The sequence below is a fragment of the Zootoca vivipara genome, chromosome 13 (genome assembly GCF_965207765.1).
Source record: "Zootoca vivipara chromosome 13, rZooViv2.hap1.1, whole genome shotgun sequence".
NCBI lineage: Eukaryota > Metazoa > Chordata > Lepidosauria > Squamata > Lacertidae > Zootoca > Zootoca vivipara.
In genome coordinates this window covers 41,528,014-41,554,420 of record NC_142596.1, presented here as the reverse complement: position 1 = coordinate 41,554,420, position 26,407 = coordinate 41,528,014, and the positions used below count along the sequence as shown (strand labels likewise).

The 26,407-nt window shown below is 43.5% G+C and overlaps 1 protein-coding gene across 4 annotated transcripts in view; it reads right to left on the bottom strand.

Annotated features, from left to right (window-relative positions):
- The window catches only part of PDGFA (platelet derived growth factor subunit A), a 75,681-nt gene that overhangs the window by 25,419 nt on the left and 23,855 nt on the right, over positions 1–26,407 (bottom strand). For all 4 annotated transcript variants that reach the window (XM_088656970.1, XM_088656969.1, XM_088656972.1 and 1 more), the window contains exons 3-4: positions 6,119–6,223; positions 2,473–2,660 (exon numbers count right to left, since the gene is read on the bottom strand). In XM_088656970.1, coding sequence (XP_088513096.1) covers positions 2,473–2,660; positions 6,119–6,223 — 293 coding nt within the window. The remainder of the gene's footprint in view (positions 1–2,472; positions 2,661–6,118; positions 6,224–26,407) is intronic.

Genomic DNA, 26,407 nt, shown 5'->3' with positions numbered 1-26,407 from the left:
TTTTTTGTTTTGTTTCTCCCCACCACTTTCTCTGAAAAAAACCCCGCCGTTGGCCATGAACTGGAACCAATGTCCATCAGACAGAAAAACCAATTGATGTTTGCTCCGATTCAGCGGTAAGCAGTGTATTTTCCTGGGGGCAAATGGCAGGACAAACACAGAATTATAGAGTTGGAAGGGACCGCGAGGGCCATCCAGATTACGGTAAGATTCTGATGCTCTACTGACTGAGCTATCCCAACTCAAATGCAGATGAGCCCTCAACATAAAGCAGCATCCTAGGTGCTAAACAGCTAAATGGGCCAGTTTGCCCTTGCTTATAATAGGAGAGAAACAAAAAACACTGCACACCGAACGTCACACTTTGTTTGTCCCCCGCCTAGGAAGCATGGGCTCGAGGGGTTATCTCCTCGTTTCCGTACTTTCCAGACAAGTTTCTAAGTGGTTTTCCATTCGCTCCATCACTTTAGTCTGGAAATTCCACTCTTTTAACACTGAATCGGAGCAAATGTCTAGTGGAGGTGTGGGAGAGCCCTCATTTATGTGCACAACAGCTAATTCGCTTAGCTATTCTTTAAAGTGTTTATCATCAGCACTGCTTGTTGCGGTGCACTTCCAGAAGAAGAAGAAAAGTTTGACTAAAAGGCAGCTTTCCCCAACTTAGGGGTGATCCTGCCATTTTGTACCATCACTGTGATACCAACGAAGGGTGATGAGACTTGTACAGCCATACCTCGGTTTAAGTACGCTTCGGTTTGAGTACTTTCAGTTTAAGTACTCCGCGGACCCATCCGGAACGGATTAATCCACTTTCCATTACTTTCAATGGGAAAGTTCGCTTCAGGTTAAGTACGCTTCAGGTTCAGTACGGACTTCCGGAACCAATTACACTCATACTTTGGGTTAAGTACGCTTCAGGTTGAGTACTCCGCGGACCTGTCTGGAACAGATTAATCCACTTTCCATTACTTTCAATGGGAAAGTTCACTTCAGGTTAAGTACGCTTTAGTTTAAGTACTCCACGGACCGTCTGGAACAGATTAATCCACTTTCCACTACTTTCAATGGGAAAGTTTGCTTCAGGTTAAGTACGCTTCAGGTTAAGTACAGACTTTTGGAACCAATTGTGTTGTAAACCGAGGTACCACTGTAGTCTGAAATCAGCTGCAAGTACAGTCGTACCTTGGTTCTTGATCACCTCGATACTCGAACATTTTGGCTCCCGAGCACCGCAAACCCAGAAGTATGTGTTCTGGTTTGTGAACGTTTTTTGGAAGCTGAACGTCTGACACAACTTCGGATTGAGTGCAGAAAGCTCCTGCAGTCAACCGGAAGCCACGCCTTGGTTTTCGAACGTTTTCCGAAGTTGAATGGACTTCCGGAACAGATTACGTTCAAGAACCAAGGTATGACTGTACCCAGGTTGAGAAAGGCTGAGCAAAGGTGTAACCAAGTGAGAACCAATAGGAATTCACAGTGAGGGATGATGAGGAGGATTTTTTTTAATATATGAGGGTGAAAGAGGAGAGCGCAAAATATGGTCTGAAGCTCAACATCAAAAAAAACAAGATCATGGCCACTGGTCCCATCACCTCCTGGCAAATAGAAGGGGAAGAAATGGAGGCAGTGAGAGATTTTACTTTCTTGGGCTCCTTGATCACTGCAGATGGTGACAGCAGTCACGAAATTAAAAGACGCCTGCTTCTTGGGAGAAAAGCAATGACAAACCTAGACAGCATCTTAAAAAGCAGAGACATCACCTTGCCGACAAAGGTCCCTATAGCTAAAGCTATGGTTTTCCCAGTAGTGATGTATGGAAGTGAGAGCGGGACCATAAAGAAGGCTGATTGCCGAAGAATTGATGCTTTTGAATTATGGTGCTGGAGGAGACTCTTGAGAGTCCCATGGACTGCAAGAAGATCAAACCTATCCATTCTGAAGGAAATCAGCCCTGAGTGCTCCCTGGAAGGACAGATCGTGAAGCTGAGGCTCCAATACTTTGGCCACCTCATGAGAAGAGAAGAATCCTTGGAAAAGACCCTGATGTTGGGAAAGATTGAGGGCACTAGGAGAAGGGGACGACAGAGGACAAGATGGTTGGACAGTGTTCTCGAAGCTACGAACATGAGTTTGACCAAACTGCGGGAGGCAGTGCAAGACAGGAGTGCCTGGCGTGCTATGGTCCATGGGGTCACGAAGAGTCGGACACGACTAAACAACAACAACATATATATATATAAAATTTGTATACTGCCCTATACCGGCAGGTCTCCGGGGGGTGGGGGGTGGGGGTTCCACGGGAGAAAATCACAATATAAAAAAACACAGAATACATAACCAAAATCAAAACAGAAACAACCGAATAACTTCCCTTGGCTGCCAAGGCGAACAAAATGCGAACAAAATGCTGAACTACACCTCTTCCCTCAAAACCCACCCACCCCGCTGCACCTGAGTTCCATTTCTCCTCACCTTGACGCTTCTGTGGTGTATCCGCGACGGCTGGCATTTCACACTGCTGGTGTTGCAACAGCCTGTGCAACGCTTCACCTCCACGCACGGCGGCCATATCAGAAAGTTAGCAGACGTCGGGTCGATCTGACTCCGAGGTATCTCGTATATAACGGTTCGCGTTTTGCAGACGGCAGGAATGGCTTCCTCTGCAGAGAGGGAAATGGTGTACCCAGATAAGCGATGGCCTCTGCTTCAAAATAAAGTCCGCCAGCTGTGTGCCGGACCCCCAGTCTGCGTGTGGCATTGCTAGGGGGAAGGCCCATCCCTGTTCTTGCAATATACAGTGGTATCTCGACTTACGAATGCCTCAACTTCTGAAGGTTTCGACTTCCGAAGTCGGCAAACCCGGAAGTATTTTCGCCGCACGCACGGTCTGCGCATGCACAAAGCGCAAAATCGCACTTTGTGTATGCGCAAAATGGACGCTTCGACTTACGAAGAGCGCCGCGGAACGGATCGCCTTCGTAAGTCGAGGTACCACTGTATAATAAACAAGAACTGTTGCGAGCGTATTGGGCTGTCCTTGCATTATTCACCCATAAGGGCATTCAGGACATCATGGACGAAATGATATATTGTCACACTGTGCAGATAGCATGCAAGAATATCCTCTAACCAAGGAGATCTCTCCCAAGTCCACCATGGGGCTACTGTAGGGGAGTCTATTCTTCCTGTCCTGTGTGAGAGATAAACAATTGCCACCATATTTGTGCCTTCTGATCACACCTGAAATAACAGACCAACCTAGCTGTGACGAAGCTCTGCGTTTTGGCTTTTCTAAAAAATATATGGAAAAAATGTGATTTTTTTTTTTAAAAAAAAATAAGCAGCACAGAGTCCACAATGACTCAGGAACAATAAATGCACCAGGAGCAAAAGCAGTGCAGCTTTCAGAGGGCTTTCCTAGGTAGCAATCTAGGTCTAAAAAAAGGTAAAGGGTAAAGGGGCCCCTGACCATCAGGTCCAGTCGTGTCCGACTCTGGGGTTGCGGCGCTCATCTCGCTCCATAGGCCGAGGGAGCCAGCGTTTGTCCGCAGACAGCTTCCGGGTCATGTGGCCAGCATGACTAAGCCGCTTCTGGCGAACCAGAGCAGCGCACGGAAACACCATTTACCTTCCTGCCAGAGCGGTCCCTATTTATCTACTTGCACTTTGATGTGCTTTCGAACTGCTAGGTGGGCAGGAGCTGGGACCGAGCAACAGGAGCTCACCCCGTTGCAGGGATTCGAACCGCCGACCTTCTGATCAGCAAGCCCTAGACTCTGTGGCTTAACCCACAGCGCCACCTGGGTCCCTCACAATCTAGGTCTACCTGATAGCAAAACAGGCTCTAGACAACAGCAATTCTGCTCTGTTTTAAAAGCAGGCTTCTGTTCTGATAGTTCAGATTTCATATTTGATCTGGCAGAGAGTATCTCCTGAGCAAGCAGGTTGCTGAACCAGTTGTAACAACGCACGTTCATAAACCACCGCTGTTTAAGGTCAATTAGTAGCCATTTAATTCTAAACACCCTTGCTTCTGCCAGAACGCTGCTGTTAACAGTACTGTTTATTAGGGTGAATATTGATGTAATATTTTAAAATAAATTGCAGCGACTTCCTCCCAGCTCCGCAGTTTGTATGATATAAGGCACAGTTCGTGAAGTTGAATGTGCTGGGTAAACGGTTTGTCTTTTTGAATGCATTTAGTCCCATATATCAGTTTAAATAATAACCCATTATCTTCTTTTCGTTCTTTTTTTCTGAAAGGAAACGTTTTAAAAAACAGTTGCAGCCGTGTTTCAGGAATTAGGGGGAGGTATTTGATGATAACTAGGAAACTACCGGTAGCCAATCAAGGATATTCAGAGATGACTTTTGCTGCAAACTCACTGAACTGTTTTCGGTACTTCTGTCTGGTGCCTGACTGTGGAAAGCAAATGGTATTTTTGGGGCAATGGTTTTATCCCTCCAAAACAGCCCCATACCTTTATAAACGCTGAGAGGAATTCAATATAGTGCTACAGCGCCATTCACATGCTTTTGCATTCTGTTTGAGCTTTTTACACAACCCAAACGCCACTTCTGAAATGATAGTGGAATATGGTGGAAGTTTAGCGCTCATTTCTGTGTTATTTACTTAAAAAAACAACAACACACATTTGCAGATAATACGGAAATGAGTGCTAAACTTGAAGTACGCTTTCACTATAGTCCCAGTACGTTCCACTATGGTTCTGGAAGTGGCTCAAATGCAACATTGATATTAATAATTAGGGAACCGTTGCAAATATGGAATAAACTGTAATGCGAAACAGCCTAAGTGAGGGTTCCTTAGTGGTGTATTAGCTACGGTAGCGGGATGTCTTGTGCAAGAGAAGGTTCCTATGGATGGATGTGCAACAATTTGCTGTAGCCCCAATACTTGCCGTTGCACAAACATCCACAAATATAACTGTTGCACTGGGTTCCATATTACACAACTACTGTTCTCTCCCTGACACTAGTACCCTTGCAGCAATCAGGGGGGCAGGAGGGGGGCGTGGTGAGGGCAAACCGCCCCAGGTACCCTCACTGATGGGAGTGACATCTGGCGCTCAGCCCGCCCGTGACTCCAGCCTAACAACTATTCCTACTACAGTGATACCTCTACTTACGAATAACTCTACTTACGAATGTTTCTACTTACGAATGGAGCTCCGTCTGCCATCTTGAATGCCGTTTAGATAGGATTTTTTCTACTTACGAATTTTTAGATAGGGTTGCTTTGACTTACAAATTTTTTCTCCCAATGCATTCCTATGGGATTTTTTCGACTTACGAATGTGCATTCGGAACGCATTAAATTTGTAAGTAGAGGTACCACTGTACCGGCATTCTCAGAACAGCAACTCGTGCAGCGATGCAACGGGCAGACTCCTCTAAGGTTGAGCTGCTTGGTATGTTATTTGCTTTGTAAAAAGACCTATCACACCCAACACAGAGATGCCGGTCCAGCCTCCTTTTCCCCCTCAGAGGCTGATGGTTGAGAATGAAGCCAGAAGTGGGTCACACAGAGATCCAGCAAGCAGACTCTTCTCTGGAAGGGTGATCTGGGCTCCCGTAGGCTTTCCGTTATTTAATTAGCTCTTCCCAACGTGATCTCAGGGTTGTACCGGTCTGTGGCCAGCGCCTCATCTGAAAACGACTGAAGGGAATAGACACTGCACTGCATTTCCTAACTCACATTTCCACGTGAGCATGCTGCAGCAAAAGAATGAATTTTCTGGATGAGCTACCCCACTAGAAGTTAACTGACTTGTGCAAAAGAGCAGAAAATAATAATTTAAAAAAGGTGTATGGGGGAGTGTCCTTCTTGGGTTTATAACAGGCATAGGCAAACTTAGCCCTCCAGATGTTTTGGCCTACAACTCCCACAATCCCTAGCTAAGAGGACCAGTGGTCAGGGATGATTGGAATTGTAGTTTCAAAACATGTGGAGGGCCGAGTTTGCCAATGCCTGGTTTATAAGGTCTTTTTTCTTTCTGCCCTTAAAAAAGACTCATTTTTCAGGACCAGTCCTTCCATCCCTGCCTCATGGCATTTTTTTTTTAAAAAAAATATGTTTTGTTTCCCCATTCCTTACCAACGCTTCTTTTCCTGCGAATAGGTCTGGGACGATTTTCTTGCCCGTGTTTGACAGAGTGGATGCTATGCGATATCAAGTTTGTCTCTGACGGATCATCATATCCTAAAAACGAGACAACAATACAGTCAGCCCTGTTTGTTATTGTTTATTTGGTTATTATTGATTTATTTAAAAGAACCTACTTCATCTGAATATATTTTTTCCCAATTACAAAGGAGCAATACATGAACCAACATTAGATTAAAGCCTTCATTAAGTCTTTTACACACACACACTTTAAAAGAGTCATTCTATGCCAGAAACAAGAACCACTTTCCTAGGAAATCATCCTTGAAATTATTTGTTTTATATAAATCATTTATACCTCTCCCTTCCAGCTCTACTATTCGGGAAGTGGCTTAGCAGCAATAAACTCCATTATGTATATTTTTTTAAAAAAAATAAAAAAATCTAACACATACCTTACCAAGAAATGTCTACAGGCAAGAAACAGATTATTTGCAAAGTACTTGGGAGTTTAATTCCAAACTAAGGAAAGCAAAATTAACTGCTCTAACCACAAAACGTCAGGATGCAATTCAGGCCCGGAGGCCAGAGGCAATTTCCATAATGAATAAACTCTCAAGCTCCAATCAGAATCATCTTTTTTTTCTTTCTAGAATGGTTGGATATTGGGCGCTGTATCTGTTTTGCTACGAGAAGGATTCATACTCACCTGTAGTATGCTAAGTTTCATTAAAAACAATAAAAATTAAAACATGAAAGTCAAACATGACAGCATGGAAACATAAACAAGACCACAGGGCAAGCAATTTGGGGGGGGGGGCTCAAGTACCCTCTGAAACAGTCATATCTTAACCGGCTAGCTGGGATGCTACCACTGAAAAGGTGCTACAATGGAAAGAAGCATTTATTATTATTATTATTATTATTATTATTAATTCTTACTATTATTCATTAAATTTGCATACCGCCCTTCACCCCCAGATCTCAGGGAGGTCCACAGCAGAAAAAATACAATATAAAAACACAAAATGCAGAATAAAAACAAAAACAAAACAATATCCCTCCTTCCCAAAATCACATTTTGAATAAAATAGGATATTAATCAGCCAAAGGCCTGGTTGAAGAGGACCGTTTTCACCTGGCACCTAAAGGTGTATAAGGAAGGCACCAGGCAAGGCTCCCCGGGGTGACCATTCCACTAGCAACGGGAGGAAAGGCCTGGGCCATATGTCACACTAAGACAAGCCATGGCCTTAGCGGAAATGTGTGAGCTCCCAGAAATGTGCTTGCAGCTGCTTTGATCCTCCCCAGGTCTTCTTTGCTGCCGTGCCTATCTATTTCCTGTTTTCCAGCTTGCGGTTAGTCTGGAGAGAGACCTAAACCACAGGCCTGGATTCCTACAGCATGCAATGCCAAACCTTGTCTTAGCGGACCAGCGAGGAGCAAAGCATTTGCAAAGTGCTCTCCAGGAACCTGCGCACTGTCTCACCATAGCAGAACATCACTCCTTGCCTTGCCTTGCCAATTACCCCGCGCAGAGCTAAACTGGCACTCCACGCAGGGACTGACTGAGTGGGCGGCAAGGGGGGCGGTTTAACGACCCCCTTGGGCCGTATCTGGCCTGCAGACTGTAGTTTGCAGACCCCTGCTCTAAACATTTTCCTTTATCTTGTAGGATGCAACATCACAGAAAGCAGTCAAAAAGTGGACACACAGGGAGATGTTACTCCAGCCAGGAGGACTTCCTGTGACACTGGTCCGGAGTATCCTCCCCGTCTGTGTGACCAGGTAGATGGGTGTAACCCTGTGAAGCCCCATAAAAAGGCTGGTCACACAGTCATCTTCCTCTCTTGCTGCTTTTGCTGTCTGCTGGCTCTCAGCCAGCAGCACATGGGCTCAATCTCCACATGGGATTAACCCACACTTTCTTCTGTAGCTACAAACTAAAGCCTGCCTTCAGGAAACCTACTGTGAACTGAATGTAAGTAAACTTCTCATTACTTTTAAGAGAAGACTGTTGTTTCTTTATTCTTTTTAAGGGGAATTTACCAGGAACAAATCCAGTCTGGACAAGCTAGTCTGGATTCCTTAACTCAAGAGATTCAAACGAATCTACCAACTAGCTTCCTGCAATATACAAGGGAATGTACTCTGCTACAAGCTCACTGGCGTTGAGTGAGGAAGGATAAAACTTAATCAATATATCCTCTCCTGCTATCCACAACATTCCCACCCCTGGAGAAAAAAGAGAAAATCATAGAATGAGCCTATGAACATGCAACAGGGTCTAATTTATATAGACACTTCCCCGAATATACGGACAAAGAAGGTGAGGCCAGGAAGCACAACTTCTTCTCCCTCTCCACACAGTCGCAATCATACAAATAAGAATAAGAATATTATTATTATTATTATTTAGACCCCGCCCATCTGGCTGGGTTTCCCCAGCCACTCTGGACAGCTCCCAACAGAATATTAAAAACAAAACTTTAAAAACATTAAAAACTTCCCTAAACAGGGTTGCCTTCAGATGTCTTCTAAAAGTCAGATAGTTGTTTATTTCCTTGACATCTGATGGGAGGGCGTTCTATAGGGCAGGTGCCACTACCGAAAAGGCCCTCTGAACGGGAATGTGTGAAAAAGCTTGTCTATCTGTTATTGTATGGCCTTTTGCCTGCACAATTTACTCTCCCACCCCTATGCACACTTGTGATCATTTACACCAGTCAACTGATCAGAATACTTTACGCTCCTGAAGATACCCCATTTATTTATGTCGCAATAAATTTAGGTTTAAGGCAGACAACCAACGCCCTGCAATTCAGGAATCTCAGCTAAAGCATCTGTAACAGTTGACCATCCAACCTCTGCTTAAAAACCTCCTCTGAAGGAGATGTTTTGGACTACCAGGTCACAGGTGTGCCACAGAGATATGCTAAGACAGGCTGGGCTAGTAAACATTTCTATGGGCAGCTAACTTTTGCAGGCTTATTTGCAAGGCTCTTACGCAACCTGCCCATAACGTAGGAAAGGCCAGCTTCCACATGAAAGCACACAGAGCCCATGAAAGCCTACAGATTTGGCCTTGTTCCTGCTTCCACCAGCAGCATAAGGTAAACTCCACGGAAGAACAGGGTGTTCGTGGCAATCCCTCCCAAGAGATGCCATCCTGCAAATTTACTTGTTTAAAAATCTACTTGTTTAGACAGGTATTTGCATACAACTCTCCATAAAAGCTGGGTTTTATGGAACTTAGTGGCACAATTACAGCATGTTACGCTGTTTTACATGGGATTCGTATTGTTTTATTGTTCTGTGAGCGGCACAAACCACTTTGGTCTCCCTTTTGGAAGGGCAAATCAGAAATACTGCTTTAAACACAAGTGTGTGAACTTTTTTATCGTATCTTTAATGTAGATTGGATGTGTAAGACTGTCTTTCTTATAGGGAAGGCTCGTCTATATCTAGCCTGACATTCTGTTCTCACAGAGGCTAACCAGAGGCCCATGGGAAGCCCGTGAAGCAGTGCCCCCCAGCGACTGGTACCCTGGGGAAATAATACACAAGCCATCATGTTTAGTAACTTTAATGACTAATGGCCACTGGTAAAGGTAAAAAGGTAAAGGACCCCTGGACAGTTATGTCCAGTCAAAGGCGACTCTGGGGTTGCAGTGCTCATCTCATTTTCAGGCCGAGGGAGCCGGCGTTTGTCCACAGACAGCTTTCTGTTGCCAGCATGACTAAACCGCTTCTGGCGCAACAGGGCACCGTGACGGAAACCAGAGCGCAATGAAATGCCGTTTACCTTCCCGCCGCAGCAGTACCTAGTTATCTACTTGGCACTGGTGTGCTTTCATGACTCACCCGCTTTTAAAGTCATCCAAGGCAGTGACCGGCGGGAGCAAATTCCATAGCTGAACTATGTGTTCCGCAAAGAAATGCTTCCTTTCATCTGCCCTACATCTGTCCCCAAGGCCACTTTAAGTCCTTCTCATCCAAAAGACAACTTAACCCTGCAATGCTACTCCTGGAAGTGCATAAATATATGAAGATGGGACACTATACCTTGAAAGCACATCCCCACCACCAAGAATTCTGGGCAATGTAGTTTGTTAAGGAGATGGTGTGTATGCATTTGAAAGTTCCTGCTTTTCCAGCCAGTGAGAATTTTTTTTTTAACTGGAGGGGTTGGGGATTAAACTATGGACCTTCTACATGCACAGCATGTGTTCTACCTCTGAGTTATGGGCCCTCTCCAAAACAAACAGTTAAAAGCAGTGCAGAAGTGTGCATTTATCCAATGTACAGTTATCAAGGAGAGTGTTGAACAAACAAACTCTTATCAACACACATCCGGGGTCACTCGAGGCAGACTCCATAGGCAGAAACACCCTTTTAGGAACGAGTGGGGCAGACCTTCTTGTTTCAGGAGCTAAAATATTCGTGGCCAACTCACTCTCTCTACACATCCAGGATTTCTTATATACAATTAAATGGGTTCTGAGGTGTGTAACCTAAAGACATACACTGTGTGTGTGTGTGTGTGTGTGTGTGTGAGAGAGAGAGAGAGAGAGAGAGAGAGAGAGAGAGAGAGAGAGAGAGAGAGAGAGTGAGAGAGAGAGAGAGAGAGAGAGAGAGAGAGAGAGAGAGAGAGAGAAATAGTTGCTTTGTGTTAACAACATTGCCTTAGTTTTTATGATACATGAAACACAATCACCAAAATCCACTGGTGTGTTTGCTTGCAATACAGTGGTACCTCGGTTTATGAACACAATTGGTTCCGGAAGTCTGTTCATAAACTGAAGTGTTCCTAAACTGAAGCGAACTTTCCCATTGAAAGTAATGGAAAGTGGATTAATCTGTTCCAGGCGGTCCACAGAGTACTTAAACTGAAGCGTTCATAAACTGAAGCGAACTTTCCCATTGAAAGTAATGGAAAGTGGATTAATCCGTTCCAGACGGGTCTGTGGAGTACTCAACCTGAAGCGTACTTAACCCGAAGCATGGGTGTAATTGGTTCCGGAAGTCTGTTCATAAACTGAAGCGTTGATAAACTGAAGCGAACTTTCCCATTGAAAGTAATGGAAAGTGAATTAATCCGTTCCAGATGGGTCCGCGGCATTCGTAAACCGAAAATTCGTAAACCGAGGTGTTCATAAACCGAGGTTCCACTGTATATCCTTGAAAGTGGGCAATGTATTTGATCCCCATAAGATGATGACTTTCTTCACTCCCATGAATAACATCGCACCCACATTTGTCCTACCACCCTAACGAGTGGTGTTCATTAGTTCCAAGAGGCACAAAAGTATATTTAGCAATCATAGAGGGCAGTTCGGATCCCCACCAAAGCTCATCGAACCCAGTTCAAACAGATAAAAGTCTCAGTAGCCATGCATCTTTCCACTGGTCCATATCACTGAACTGAAATCCAGGCACGCCTCAGTGTTTGATACTGCAATGCTGGTCTTTGACAGGCTGTGCTTAATAAAAATGGTTCCGTAGAACCATCCAGGTTGTCCCACATTTCAGCCTCCAATATTGAGCAAATTGTTAAGCCTTCTAGGCTCAGAAGAATACAATGAAGGACTGGAAGACAGCAGACACTTTTAGCACAATTCAGTTAAGCATAGAAGAGGATATTTGCAATAAAAGGATCCTTGCTGTACAGTAGTATAGATCTGCGAAGGTTGTCTTCTATAAATCATGTTGTTGTTGTTTTAAAAAAATGGTCCTGTACCATTCTAGTCAGAGACAACACCTTGCCGACAAAGGTCCGTATAGTTAAAGCTATGGTTTTCCCAGTAGTGAAGTATGGAAGTGAGAGCTGGACCATAAAGAAGGCTGATTGCCAAAGAATGGATGCTTTTGAATTATGGTGCTGGAGGAGACTCTTGAGAGTCCCATGGACTGCAAGAAGATCAAACCTATTCATTCTGAAGGAAATCAACCCTGAGTACTCACTGGAAGGACAGATCCTGAAGCTGAGGCTCCAATACTTCGGCCACCTCATGAGAAGAGAAGACTCCCTGGAAAAGACCTTGATGTTGGGAAAGATGGAGGGCACTAGGAGAAGGGGACGACAGAGGACGAGATGGTTGGACAGTGTTCTCGAAGCTACGAACATAAGTTTGACCAAACTGCGGGAGGCAGTGCAAGACAGGAGTGCCTGGCGTGCTCTGGTCCATGGGGTCACGAAGAGTCGGACACGACTAAACGACTAAACAACAACAACCATTCCATAGTCCTTTTACTGAACTATGTTTGCTTAAAACTGGATAGTTTCATTATATTCAGTACACAATGAATGAAAATTGTTCCTTATATGTAGACCCCACAAGGAAATGTAGCCATCTTCCCTTACAGAATGCGCTTAAGTATGTTGGCACTAGGCGTTCTTTCATGTATATGCTGGGCTCAACTTTTAGATATTTGAACGTTTGGCCTGATCTTTGGCAGGCAGGACTGTTGTTTTGCATTTTAGGGGTGCAATTTATTTATTGCTTATTTGTTAAATTTGGATCCTGACTTTCCACAAAATAGTGATCAAGTTGGCTAAACTCATCAGCACTCCACCCCACTTCACTGTACTTCTGGCCGCCATATATAACTACCCATAATGCAATGGAACAATACTATGGCATGGCGTAGCATTTCAATGGATGTTAGTGGGAGGGGGCACAATTTTTTACACAGCAGCTTGTGGTAACGCAGAGGCTGGTTTTTTTCACTGGTGGCCCCAGTACTGTGGAATGTGCTTCCTACTGAAACACAAGAGGGCCCATCAGTATTGGCATTCCACTGGCCCCTGAAGACACAACAGTATGGGCAATCATGTCCTGACCCAAACTTCTGGTTTTAATTGCTATTTAAACCGTTACACTGTTTTAATAGATTTGCTTATTATAAATTGAAATTTATTTATATATTTGCATTTCTAAACCACTTTAAAACTATTTTTAAAAATCACTAGTCAGTAAGATTTGATTTAAATCATTTTTTTACAGAAAGACTCATTCAATTATACATTTTCAGAGTAGTTTTTACGTTATATCAAAAATTACTGATTTGGTTATACTACTAGAAATACATAGACTGATAATTATGAAATTATTGTGAGGTTTAGTAAGTTAACTGTTTATATTTGGAAAACTTTACTGCTGAACTTTAATGGAAGGATAAAAATAATCATTTCCTTAATAACAATTCAAACAATTTGTTTAACTAAAACAACATTATAGCATGTGTGTATCCATGTTTGTTAACTGATGTGGTTAAACAATTTTTTTATTAAAAAAAACTGAATTTTAGCACACACGAAAAACTTAAAACAATCCTTTTTTCATGATGAATAGCCTTTGGACTATAACGTAACGTAAATAGAAAACTATCTTTAGAAATGCATTAGAATATGCATTTGGGGCACTGTGCAAGATCACAGCCCTGAAAAGCAATTTTTTGGAGGGGGGGGGATTGCATACAATCGTGGGTGGAGTGGAGTAAACAGGACCTCAGTTGTCGAACAGGACAAAAGCCAGTATGGTATAATGAACAGGTGAGATCCGGTTTCAAATCCTCATAAAACTCATTGGAGTACCACGGTCCCACTATGATCTCTCAGCCTAATCCACCTCAGAGAATTCTTGGGAGGAGGAATAACTATTTACATGGCCTTCAGATCCTTGGAAGAAGAAGGGGGGAAAGGGATATAAATGTGAGAAATATAAGAAGATGGACTTTTAAGTAAAATCTGGCAGATTTTGAGAACGAAAGCCTGGAGGGCAGTGCCTTGGGATGTTTAATTATCATTGCACAGCACCTAGCATAAATTTGATGATTGCAGCTCCCCCTCTGCACACTAACAATGCTGCCTCTATAAACTATAAACTCTTCTGACTTTTTTTTAATTAAAAAAAACACTCAAATAATTTGAGGACAAGAAGCAACTCGATGACTTTTCTTTTTCAGCCTCTCTGTTGCAGAACGAATCTTTTACAGAGAGCCTTAACCTTTCAGAGTGGCAATCTGAAACAACTGCAGACTCTGGGACGGCATCCAGACATGTCCTGTTCCTTAAATAATCCAACCACATGGTTCAAGGGCCATGAGAAAAAGTAAAGATAGAAAACTTGGCATTTTGCTTATCGGAAGACAATGAAACAGTTGAGGAGATTGGGCAGGCAACCGAAAGCTAAAATGCGGGGAACAGATGGGAGTGAAATTAGCAAGTTGCCAGCGCATTAAGAGCTCTTATTATCAATGTTGCGGTTTGCAAAAATGCCATTTGCAACAAAATGGGGAATTTCAATATAACAATGCTCAGGCAGGCAATGCAGCTGGCTGTGGGCTCAAATCCGATTATCTTGATGCACAGAAGGTTCATAGGGAAAGTTGAGACAACTTGGTAGCAGTTCATAAGTAAAATGAGAAACTAACAAGAAGCCTGAATGTATATATCTTGTGGGGGGGGGGAACCAAACCCTTGTGATTTCTCAAACGTATCTTGTGATTTTGGGGAGCTGATTCACCTGATTCAACACCTGATCACCCTCAAGTGGGTGGAAGGCTGACTCATCATGCGATATGTTTATAACATGATAACGGGATCATTTATATCTGGTGCAATAAAGCAGCCAGAATAAAAAGCATGCATGATGCAGCAATATATATATATATATATATATATATATATATATATATATATATATTGAGAAGTGAAGCAGGAGCCAGTGGAGAGACCAAAAAAATTACTATTGTCATTTGCATGCTGGCCATTAACCACAAATATCCTCTGGGCATTTCACCAAAAAAAAAAAAAAGGAAGAGCAATTTATTATGAAACAGAATAAGGCAATAATGCTGATACGAATATCCACGTAAAACAGCATCAACAGCAAAAAAAAAGCCTTCTAAAAATCATTAAAACGCAGCTAAAAATAGTATGGATTAAAGCACAGTTGCACTGAAGCATAATTTAAAAGGATCAAAGGGTGTGAATCTGGATGGACTATTGAACAATTGAGAAAGCTGGTATGTGGTTAGAGAGTAAGATTAGGGCTGGAATAAGCTTGTGTTCGAATCTCTGCTCAACCATGAAGCTACTAGCTGCATAATTTACTTATATGGTTCCTTTTTTTGCAACGGCACCTCAACGCGGCCTGCCATTATAGTATTTTAAACAAATAAATACAGACGGACATTAAAACAAAAAACATTGACCTGATCGCTTCCCCTCCCTCCTAATTTAATCTCAACAACAACACTGTGAGGTAGTTCTAGTTACAGGTAGGTAGCCGTGTTGGTCTGAGTCGAAGCAAAATAAGAAAATTCCTTCAGTAGCACCTTAAAGACCAACTAAGTTTATATTTTGGTATGAGCTTTCGTGTGCATGCACACTTCTTCAGATACGATCTGAAAATATAAACTTAGTTGGTCTTTAAGGTGCTACTGAAGGAATTTTCTTACTGTGAGGTAGGTTAGACTGAGAGGCAGTGACGAGGCCAAGGTCACTCAATGAGTTTCATGGCCAAGTGAGGACTCAAGCCCAATCTAGGAGTCTTGGTAGACCACAAACTTGACCTGAGTCAACAGTGTGATGCAGCAGCTAAAAAAGCCAATGCAATTCTGGGCTGCATCAATAGGAGTATAGCATCTAGAGATCAAGGGAAGTAATAGTATTCTGCTCTGGTCAGACATCACCTGGAGTACTATGTCCAGTTCTGGGCACCACAGTTCAAGAAGGATACTGACGAGCTGGAACGTGTCCAGGGGAGGGCAACCAAAATGGTCAAAGGCCAGGAAACGATGCCTTATGAGGAAAGGCTTAGGGAGCTGGGTATGTTTAGCCTGCTGGAGAAGAGAAGGTTAAGGGGTAATAGGATAGCCATGTTCAAATATATAAAAGGATGTCATATAGAAGAGGGTGGAAGGTTGTTTTCTGCTACTGCAGAGAAGCGGTCATGGAGCAATGGATTCAAGCTACAAGAAAGAAGATTCCACCTAAACATTAGGAAGAACTTCCTGGCAGTAAGAGCTGTTCGACAGTGGAATTTGCTGCCAAGGAGTGTGGTGGAGTCTCCTTCTTTGGAGGTCTTTAAGCGGAGGCTTAACACCCATCTGTCAGGAATGTTTTGATGGTGTTTCCTGCTTGGCAGGGGGTTGGACTGGATGGCCCTTGTGGTCTCTTCCAACTCTATGATTCTAAATGCAAAGTGAATTAAATTCGCCGCCGCCCCATCTATATTTCCTTCCCCAACCCCTGCTTGCCTCCCAGGTCCTAATCTAACAAGCTAACCACTATACACCGCCAGCTCTCAACAAATCACTTGCACGTAATTAGAATTGCAGAGGGCAGAATTGCTTCCTGATACTGTCGGTTTAGGTTTAGTTTATTCTGACAGTAGTTCTCCACGGTCTTTCTCCAAACCTGCTACCTGAACTATTCCCCATCTGGAGACAGCAGAATTGGGAGTGTTCTGCATGAAAAGCAATATTAAAAGGGTCCCTTCCGGCTCTACAAGTCTACGAAAAGAGACACAATAACTAGAGCAAAAACACAAAAGAAGCCATGCTGGGTCAAGGTCAAGGTAAAGGGACCCCTGACCATTAGGTCCAGTCGTGACTGACTCTGGGGTTGCGGCGCTCATCTCGCGTTATTGGCCGAGGGAGCCGGCCTATAGCTTCCAGGTCATGTGGCCAGCATGACAAAGCCGCTTCTGGCAAACCAGAGCAGCACATGGAAACACCGTTTACCTTCCCGCTGTAGCGGTTCCTATTTATCTACTTGCATTTTGACGTGCTTTCGAACTGCTAGGTTGGCAGGAGCTGGGAGCGAGCAACGGGATTTGAACCGCCAACCTTCTGATCGGCAAGCCCTAGGCTCTGTGGTTTAACCCACAGCGCCATCCAAAAATCCACAGGCAGCCAACACCTTTTAGGAGCAACCCAAAGGCTTTAAAGTTCTCCAGAATTCCTCACCAGGCCAGATGCTGAACAAAGCTGAACGGAAGGGGAGAAAAAGACAGGCTGGGTGCTGTAGCCACAGAGTCACAGTCTTACTAAGATGGGAACAGGGTGGGGAGACAGATCTATTTTTATTAGGTGCCACTAAGCAGGTTTCAGACTGCACCTAAGCCTGTCCTAGAACTGCTGGGACGAATGCAGATAACAGGGGCAAATAGGCCCCACTTCTGAAATCTAAATCCACCCGTTAGTAACACACATAGGCTAGGACGGTGCCTTACACCGAGTAAGACCCTTAGGTTCATCTCACTACTGTCTACACCAGGGGTTCCCAAACAAAGGCCCGGGGGGCGGATGCGGCCCAATCATGTTTTCAATCCGGCCCGCGGACAGTCCAGGAATCAGCATGTTTTTTACATGAGTAGAATATGTCCTTTTATTTAAAAATGCATCTCTGGGTTATTTGTGGGGCATAGGAATTCGTTCATTTTTTCTTCTTCAAAATATAGTCCGCCGTCCGCCCCCCACAAGGTCTGAGGGACAGTGGACTGGCCCACCTGCTGAAAAAGTTTGCTGACCCCTGGTCTACACTAACAGGCAGGAGCTCTCCAAAATTTCAGCCAGTTTCTTCCCCAGTTTGGAGAAGCTGGGGATTGAGACTTACAGAATGAAAAACAGTTTATTCTACCACAGAGCTATGACCTCCGACTTAACAGGGGAGATAAGCTTCCCTGAAAGACCCACAACTAACCGATCTTTACCACAGCTGCATGCCAGCACGCCAAATCCTCTAGGCTATTATGCTCAAGCCATGTGCAGCAGAATTTGATGGGAACCAGGTAGCAGAATGTGCTGTGATAGTTCAGAATCATATCTGGAACACCAGTTGATATTTGAGACTAAAATTGAAAATCTCTCCCTAGCTGGCTTCTTGAAGGGATTTTTTTAAAAAAAAAATGATAATGTGAAGTAGCATTTTTTTTAATTAAAAAAATGAATTCAGTTTGAATACCTCAGGATTCTACCACCTCATTTCATGACATCTGAAGATCAGGTTTCAGTTAAAGCAGGGCAACTGTGATGCCCATGGGGGTATTGCCGTTATTAGTCATTTAATTTATCGTCCACCCTGAGGCCCCAGGGCAGGTGACAACAATGTAAAACTCAACGTTGAAAACAGATGAAAAGGAATGGGTCACAGAAGAAGGGCGGGTCCTAAAAATACAGCGGTGCCTCGCAAGATGAATTTAATTCATTCCGCGAGTCAATTTGTTTTGCGAAAAATTCGTCTTGCGGATCGCGGTTTCCCATAGGAATGCATTGAAATTATTATTTTTTTTGCCCATAGGAACGCATTAATTAAATTTCAATGCACTCCTATGGGAAACCACGATTCGCAAGACAAATTTTTCGCAAAACGAATTCGTCTTATGAGTCACCATCAGATCGCAAGACGCATTCACCTTGCGAAAAATTCGTCTTGCGGGGCATTCGTCTTGCGAGGAACCACTGTATACAATTCAGGTATCAGAGGCCAAAATAAACAACATTCACCGAAAACTGTACTGTGAAGTTGCCAGACCCAACTCTGTACTGAGGGAATTTCATGACTGAGAGAATGGCATCTCGGCCGCCAACACGCAAATTTCTGAGGGCACTGGAAATACCAAGAGAGTCCCCTTTGCTGATCTTAACACCCAAGAGGGTCTGTAGGGAAGGAAGTGTTGTTTCCAATATCTGGGGCTTTAAACACTAATGTGAGCATCTTGAACTGGGCCTAGAACAACCAATGCAGCTCTTTTAAAAGAGGGGTAGACTTGTGCCACACCTGCTAAAGCGGCATCTTTCATTGTTGAACTGCTCTTACAATCACCAAGTTCCTCCCAGTGTTTAGCCTCCACCCGTCTCCCGATAGACAAAAACCCACGGCTTCCTGCCCTGCCCATCTGAGTAGGTGGATGGACGTTTGCCTGCCTTATTTTTATTCGTGATGAACAGATAGGAGAGTCGGCTGCAGCTACCCTACATTCCCATTCTTTTAGAGCATGGGTAGTAGGCAAGGCCCAGGGGCCAGATCCGGCCCAATCTCCTTCTCAATCTGGCCCACGGACAGTCCGGGAATCAGTGTGTTTTTACATGAGTAGAATGTCCTTTTATTTAAAATGCATCTCTGGGTAATTTGTGGGGCATACCTGTAGGAATTCATTCATTTTTTCCCCAAAATATAGTCTGTCCCCCCCACAAGGTCTGAGGGACAGTGGACCGGCCCCCTGCTGAAAAGGTTTGCTGACCCATTTTAGAGCTTCTGCAAATGGTGGGAAATCCCTCACTTGCAGAAGGCATATGAGGACTCGGAAATAAAAGGTTATTTGATCAAAAATAGGAAATCAGGTATACAGATGTATGATAGAGAATGAGAGGCGCAGCACAAAATATGGCTGGAAGTACCAAATCACTCAGGGTGGGTGGAGGGAAGGGTGGTGGGATATTGGAAATATATGATCTGATGCTATCAGAGGAGATTTTATTTCATATATATATATATATATATATATATATATATATTCTTTTTTCTTTATTTTCTTTTTGTGTGTGTGAATAGTTATTGCAATTATAATTGAAAAATTGTTATTATGTTTTGTTTTGTTTATCCTTATCTCTTTTGTTAGCATTTACAGTGGTACCTCTACTTACGAATATTTCTACTTACGAATGGAGCTCCGTCCACCATCTTGGATGCGGTTTAGATAGGATTTTTTCTACTTACGAATTTTTAGATAGGGTTGCTTCTACTTACGAAATTTTTCTCCCAATGCATTCCTATGGGATTCGACTTACAATTTTTTTTCGACTTACAAATGTGTGCTCGGAATGCATTAATTTTGTAAGTAGAGGTACCACTGTATATGATTTGTATCTGTTTTATTTAAATCTCTTTTTTCTGTTTGCGTTTATATGATATGTAATGTTTGAAAGCAGAGAGAGAGAGAGAGAGAGAGAGAGAGAGAGAGAGAGAGCATGCAATGATCTCCCTGTTTCTGCACCTTTTGTGCCTCCTAAAACTTTGCCCCTCCAGCCCTTCTTACTTTCAACCCATCCGCATGCAACAGATTTCACAAGGCCTTTTGTATTAGGTCATGCCCTGTTGGGCGTCTGACTTATGTTAACAGCAAAGCTCACACCCAACAGCTCGGTAAACAAACCAACCCCTTTCCTTTTACTTTCTCGAGGAATCACACCCAACCAAAGCCTGCGGTCATGAAATCATTTCATGCCTCAGGTGTACAGTAAGATGAATAGACGCAAGCCAGGTGCCTCCAGTACCTTTAAAAACGAACCACGTGACTCTCCTGGGGTGGAAGGCATCGTGTTGTCGTCCTCGTTTCAAAACAAGTTGTGGTTTTGCTGTCAACATGCAGGCAAAGCTAACTGCCCCTCCAGTCCTTAGTAAGCCATGACTTTATACACTTTTTTCTGAGCAAGTCATTATTTTAAGACTTTACCTAATTGAATGTTTGCTTTTTAGTTGACTGCTCATCTGCATTTAAACATTTAAAAAAAAACACCAGCGTGATAGCACTGACCTCATGTAGCTCCCATAAACCTGATGTGTTTACAAATGCATGGTTTCCATTTCTCACATTTATTAATTCCTCACCTGTAGCCATACAGGTAGATTTCCGGAGCAATTCGATAAACTAAGGTGATGCCATCTTTGTTTCTTTTGCTCGTTTCTGTAGCAAAAGATCTGTATTTGTTTTGCTGTTATTGTTAATGTACTCTATTGTAAGATTTAGACTGTACAAAACTTGATGAACACTTTTTTTATACTAAAAAATGCAGATCTTTTGGACAGCGTCTCTTATCATTGCTAACTGGGGCTGAGGGAGCTGGACTTTGAACTGGACTCCAAGGTAGGATCTGAAAGATGGAAGGGGGAAAATATGTGCCATCACATCTGTGGTTTGGAGTGGACTTGACCAGGAAAGGAACAAAAAAAAACCTTGAATCGGTGGTGGTGGTAGTTGCAAGCACTATCAAAACAATAAAAGTTAAAATACTTCAAAAGCTAGCACCATGTGGATTTGAATTTACAACATCTTACAGGAGCAATTTAAAACAACAGTTAGATTTATAAAAAAGGGTTACTGGTTTTAAACTAAGTCAATATAAATAAATGCCTTTTTTGAGATGCTAAAGGAAACATGACTTAAACATACAGCTTAATAATAAACACCTTCTCAGAGGGACATTTTTAACATTCCACAGAAGCATAAAATTGTAGCTCATCTAGTCCAGGCATAGGGACCCAGGTGGCGCTGTGGGTTAAACCATAGAGTCTAGGGCTTGCTGATCAGAAGGTTGGCGGTTCAAATCCCTGCAACGGGGTGAGCTCCCGTTGCTCAGTCCCAGCTCCTGCCCACCTAGCAGTTCCAAAGCACATCAAAGTGCAAGTACCCTGTTTCTCATATTTTAAGACATACTCATAAAATAATCCATAGCAGGATTTTTAAGCATTCAAGGAATATAAGCCATACCCCGAAAATAAGACATAGTGATAGGCGCAGCAGCAATACTGGCCGCGGCAGGAGGAGGAGGAAAAAAATAAGACATCCCTTGAAAATAAGCCATAGTGTGTTTTTTTGAGGGAAAAATAAATATAAGACGTGTCTTATAATATGAGAAACACGGTAGATAAATAGGTACCGCTCTGGCGGGAAGGTAAACGGCATTTCCGTGTGCTGCTCTGGTTCGCCAGAAGCAGCTTTGTCATGCTGGCCTCATGACCTGGAATCTGTCTGTGGACAAACGCCGGCACCCTCGGCCTATAGAGCGAGATGAGCGCCGCAACCCCAGAGTCGGGCACGACTGGACCTGATGGTCAGGGCCCCCTTTACCTTAGTCCAGGCATAGGCAACCTTGGCTCTCCAGATGTTTTGGAACTACAACTCCCATGATCCCTGACCACTGGCCCTGTTAGCTAGGAATCATGGGAGTTGTAGTTCCAAAACATCCGGAGATCCAAGGTTGCCTATGCCTGATCTACTCCAACTCCCTGCAATGCAAGAATCTCAACTAGATTGTACATGACAGGTGTCCATCAAACCTCTGCTTTAAAACCTCCAAGGAAGGGGAGTCTACCACCTTCTGAGGGAGACCATTCCACAGTCAAACAGCTCTTACAGGGAGAAAGTTCTTCCTGATGTTTGGCCACAATCTCCTGTCTTTTAACTTGAATCCATTGGTTCAAGTCCTATTCTCTAGAGCAGGTGAAAACAAGCTTGTTCTGTCTTCCCTGTGACAGCCATTGAGATATTTCAAGATAGCTATCATATCTCCTCTCCGTCCTCTCTTCTCTAGGCTGAACATCCCCAATTCCCTCAACCGTTTGGTTTCCAGACTCTTGATCATCTTGGTTGCCCTCCTTCTTAAATTGTGGTGCCCAGAACTGGACACAGTATTCCAGCTGTGGTATTACTACATAGTAACTTCAATAAGGTATGGCAGAATGGAGAAGAACAGCCAAAACAAAACCAAAAACACAGACGCTGCCCCAATGAGCTTACAATCCATATCAAGCAAGCCTCAAAAAGAATCACATGCCCATATCGTCAGCCCCACCAATTACAACTGGGTCCTATCAGTTAACTAACTAGAGCTTTAATGAACTTGTCTAGTGATTAACGCTCACAGCCCTAATTAACAGATATCCACACACTGTTAACTATATCATCTGCATGTGTTTCATATGCAGAATTAATTTTTTTTTAAGTTTCAAAAGTAATATACGGTGCAATCCTCACTTGGCACTCACTCTTTCTTTCTCCCCAAACCCCAGAACTCAGAGCAAGATGGGCCTTTGGGCCTGATCCAGCGACTAATGTTCAGTTGGGAATCTAGCCCAGTGGTTTTTAAATTACAGTTCTGGAGTCTCCTTTGAAGTAAATGGGGCTAGAAAGTGGTTTTGATCTTAAATAGCCTTTAATGATCCACTGCAACATGGGGGGTTTTTCTCCTCCGGACTTGTGGCTACTTTCTTTGCCCTCAGCGTACTCAATCATTCTCCAAAGAAAGATGCATTGATTTTTCTCACATAAGATCCTAGCTCAGCTCATGAAACTTTCTTACTTGGGGTTTTAAAAATAAACTTTAAAACAATCTGGTTTTTTTTAAAAAAAAGAAAACCCACACGAACCACTTGATTCTTGAATCTCATTGTATTTTAACAACCTTCGTATTTTAAACTGGAACAAATAATGGTCAAAATGTGTATCATCCATAGGTTCTAAATCAGGCATCCCCAAACTTCGGCCCTCCAGATGTTTGGGGACTACAATTCCCATTATCCCTGACCACTGGTCCTCTTATCTAGGGATCATGGGAGTTGTAGGCCAAAACATCTGGAGGGCTGCAGTTTGGGGATGCCTGTTCTAAATGTTTCCTACATACAATATCCCAATCCTAAAATCCCAGCTCAATCCCCAAGATTATGCAGATTGAGTCCTACTAGAGGTCCAGCCAACCTCCACCGGAAGTCAGGCATCTCGCGTCACTGACTCCATGCTGTCAAATGCTCTTCCCGCATAGATGCGGCAGGCACCCTCACTTTCCAAGAATCTCTTGGAAGAACATTTTTGTTAACTAGCCAGCCATCTTAATGATTACCTTGTGCTGTTTTTAACAGTGTTTTATGTTTAAATGCATACATATTGTGGTACATCGCCCAGATATTTTGTGAGATGGAGGCTTTGGACTGGACTGGTTTTTGCTTCACATCTTCTGCTAGTAAGGCAGGCTGTTCCAACAGCAGCCCCAGCAGCCCACAGTTCATGACGACAAGACTTCGCTGGGTTGAAAACTGTAGACTCCATGATGCACGTATCTAAAATTGGAAGGTACCACTGCTAACACCTGCTTTGTCTGTTATCTGTATTTTGCTTTATTTGTTATTTGCGTTTTTTGAACATCTGAATCAAGGTATTTGGAGAGGGGGAAACTCTTAATCAGGTTGGATAGTAAACAAAGAATGGGGCAGGACTGGTTTCAATTTAGTCTTACTTAAAGTCCCATTTTCCTGCCAACCTAGCAGTTCGAAAGCACGTCAAAATGCAAGTAGATAAATAGGAACCGCTACAGCGGGAAGGTAAACGGTGTTTCCATGTGCTGCTCTGGTTTGCCAGAAGCGGCTTTGTCATGCTGGCCACATGACCTGGAAGCTATACGCCGGCTCCCTCGGCCAATAATGCGAGATGAGCGCGCAACCCCAGAGTCGGTCACGACTGGACCTAATGGTCAGGGGTCCCTTTACCTTTACCTTTTAAAGTCCCATTTATGTCAATGGGTGTACAGTGGTACCTCGACTTACGAACGACTCGACAACTGAATTTTCCAGTCAAAGGCGACTATGGGGTTGTGGCGCTCATCTGGCTTTCAGGCTTACGCTCTATGAAGTGTATATACCATAGTTTTTGCTCCATAGGACGCACCTGGCCATAGGACACACCTAGATTTTAGAGGAGGAAAACAAGAAAAAAATTGCTTTCGGCTCTGGCTCTGGCTTTTGCGCAGGTTCTGGCTCTGGCTTTTGGCAGGGCTCTGCCTCTCGCATTCGCTCCATAGGACGCACAGACTTTCCCCCTTCCTTTTTGGGAGGGAAAAAGTGTGTCTTATGGAGCGAAAAAATACAGTAGTTCTTTATCACTCCAACATCAACTGCTGACATCAACGTCGCAGACTTAATACCGAAGACCGAAGACCAGAGGTCCACCTATTTCAGCATCCTGTTCCCCCACAATGGCCTGTCAGATGCCTCCAAGGAAGCCCATGGGCAAGGCACCGTCGCTACTCCACAGCAAGAAGCTATGCTCTGCAGATGTTGTTGCACAACAACTCTCATCATCACCCTGACCACCGGCCATATTGGCTGCAGCTGATGGAGTACAACACCGGGGGGGGGAGTCACAGAGACGCCTGCCCGTTGCACTAGAGAAAGGTCCCAACTACTGCCGCCTTGACAAAAGAAACATTTCACTCGGCAGTAGACCAGGGTGTCTTCAACTTTGCCGTAGCGAATGAAATTCCACCAAAACTCCAATATGCTCTCAATCTTTTGTTGATGCTGTTCATAAGAACAATGAAAACAGAGATGTCATCTATATGTGCAGAAACGCATGGATGCAGACAGCAATCGCCTTTGACGGTTGTTTTATTCCTTTAAGCAGCTGAAGCCTGGATTGAGTCTGGCTAAAATCAATAAAGGTTTATACTGTGCTCCTGAGATTACAACCATAAAATCATGAATAATCTTTCTGGAGTCAGGTCTGCAAACATGAGAGCTGTGTTGTGCCACCCAGTTTGCAACCAACTTTACATTCCGGAATAAACACTAAAAGATTTACATTTTTGACCTTTAACAGTTCAAACAAAAATGGTATTTGAAGGGCTCTCACAGATTCAGCAGATTTGCTTTCTGTGGGACCCAAACAAAATGAGTTCAAACTACAACAGGGAGGATTTTGATCTAATATTAGTGAGATCTTCTCAACAGCAACAGCTGTTCAACAGTAGGAAAGACTGAAGCTGGTGGAATCTCCCACATTAAGAGAATTTAACCTGAGGCTGGGTTGCTACTTCTACAGGATGCTATAGTACATGATTTCCTACACCATCAGAAGGTTGACAATATGAGCTTTTAAGAGTTCAACTCTGGCCCCATCGACACCACACATTTAAAGCAGTATCGTGCAGCTTTCAACAGCCAAGGCTTCGCCCAAGGAATCCTGGCAACTGTAGTTTGCCAAGGGTGCTGAGAGTTCTTAAAAGACCCTCTCAGAGCTACAATTCCCAGAGTCAATCTTTGACAGTCAATCTCTCATAGGGAAAAACCCCCAAGAAAATTTGAAGTGGGGTGGGATGGAGTTTTTTCCCCTAGGCCTTCACATCACCAAGCATGGCATCCAAATCCAGAAAGTCAGAATCCAAAATCCAGTAACAAACCTTGATTTGAATCTGGGTAGCAATCCTGGCATGTCAGGGGAACAAATCTCATGTCATTCCCGTTTGGATGTCATATTAAACTAGTTTGTTTACCTGCTTGAACCACGGTTCTTGGCTTACTGTTACGTCTAAACACAGGTCATGATCCCCAGTATTAAGAATGTAAGAACTGCCTTGCTAAACCAGACAAGGGTTCATTCCCACCTGCAATCTAGTCTCCAAAGCAGCTGCCCAATTATCCCCAGACACACACAAAAATAGGGCACCTCTACTGCTTATGCCCAGCACCTGGAACTGAAAGATATGCTGCCTCTGTATGGG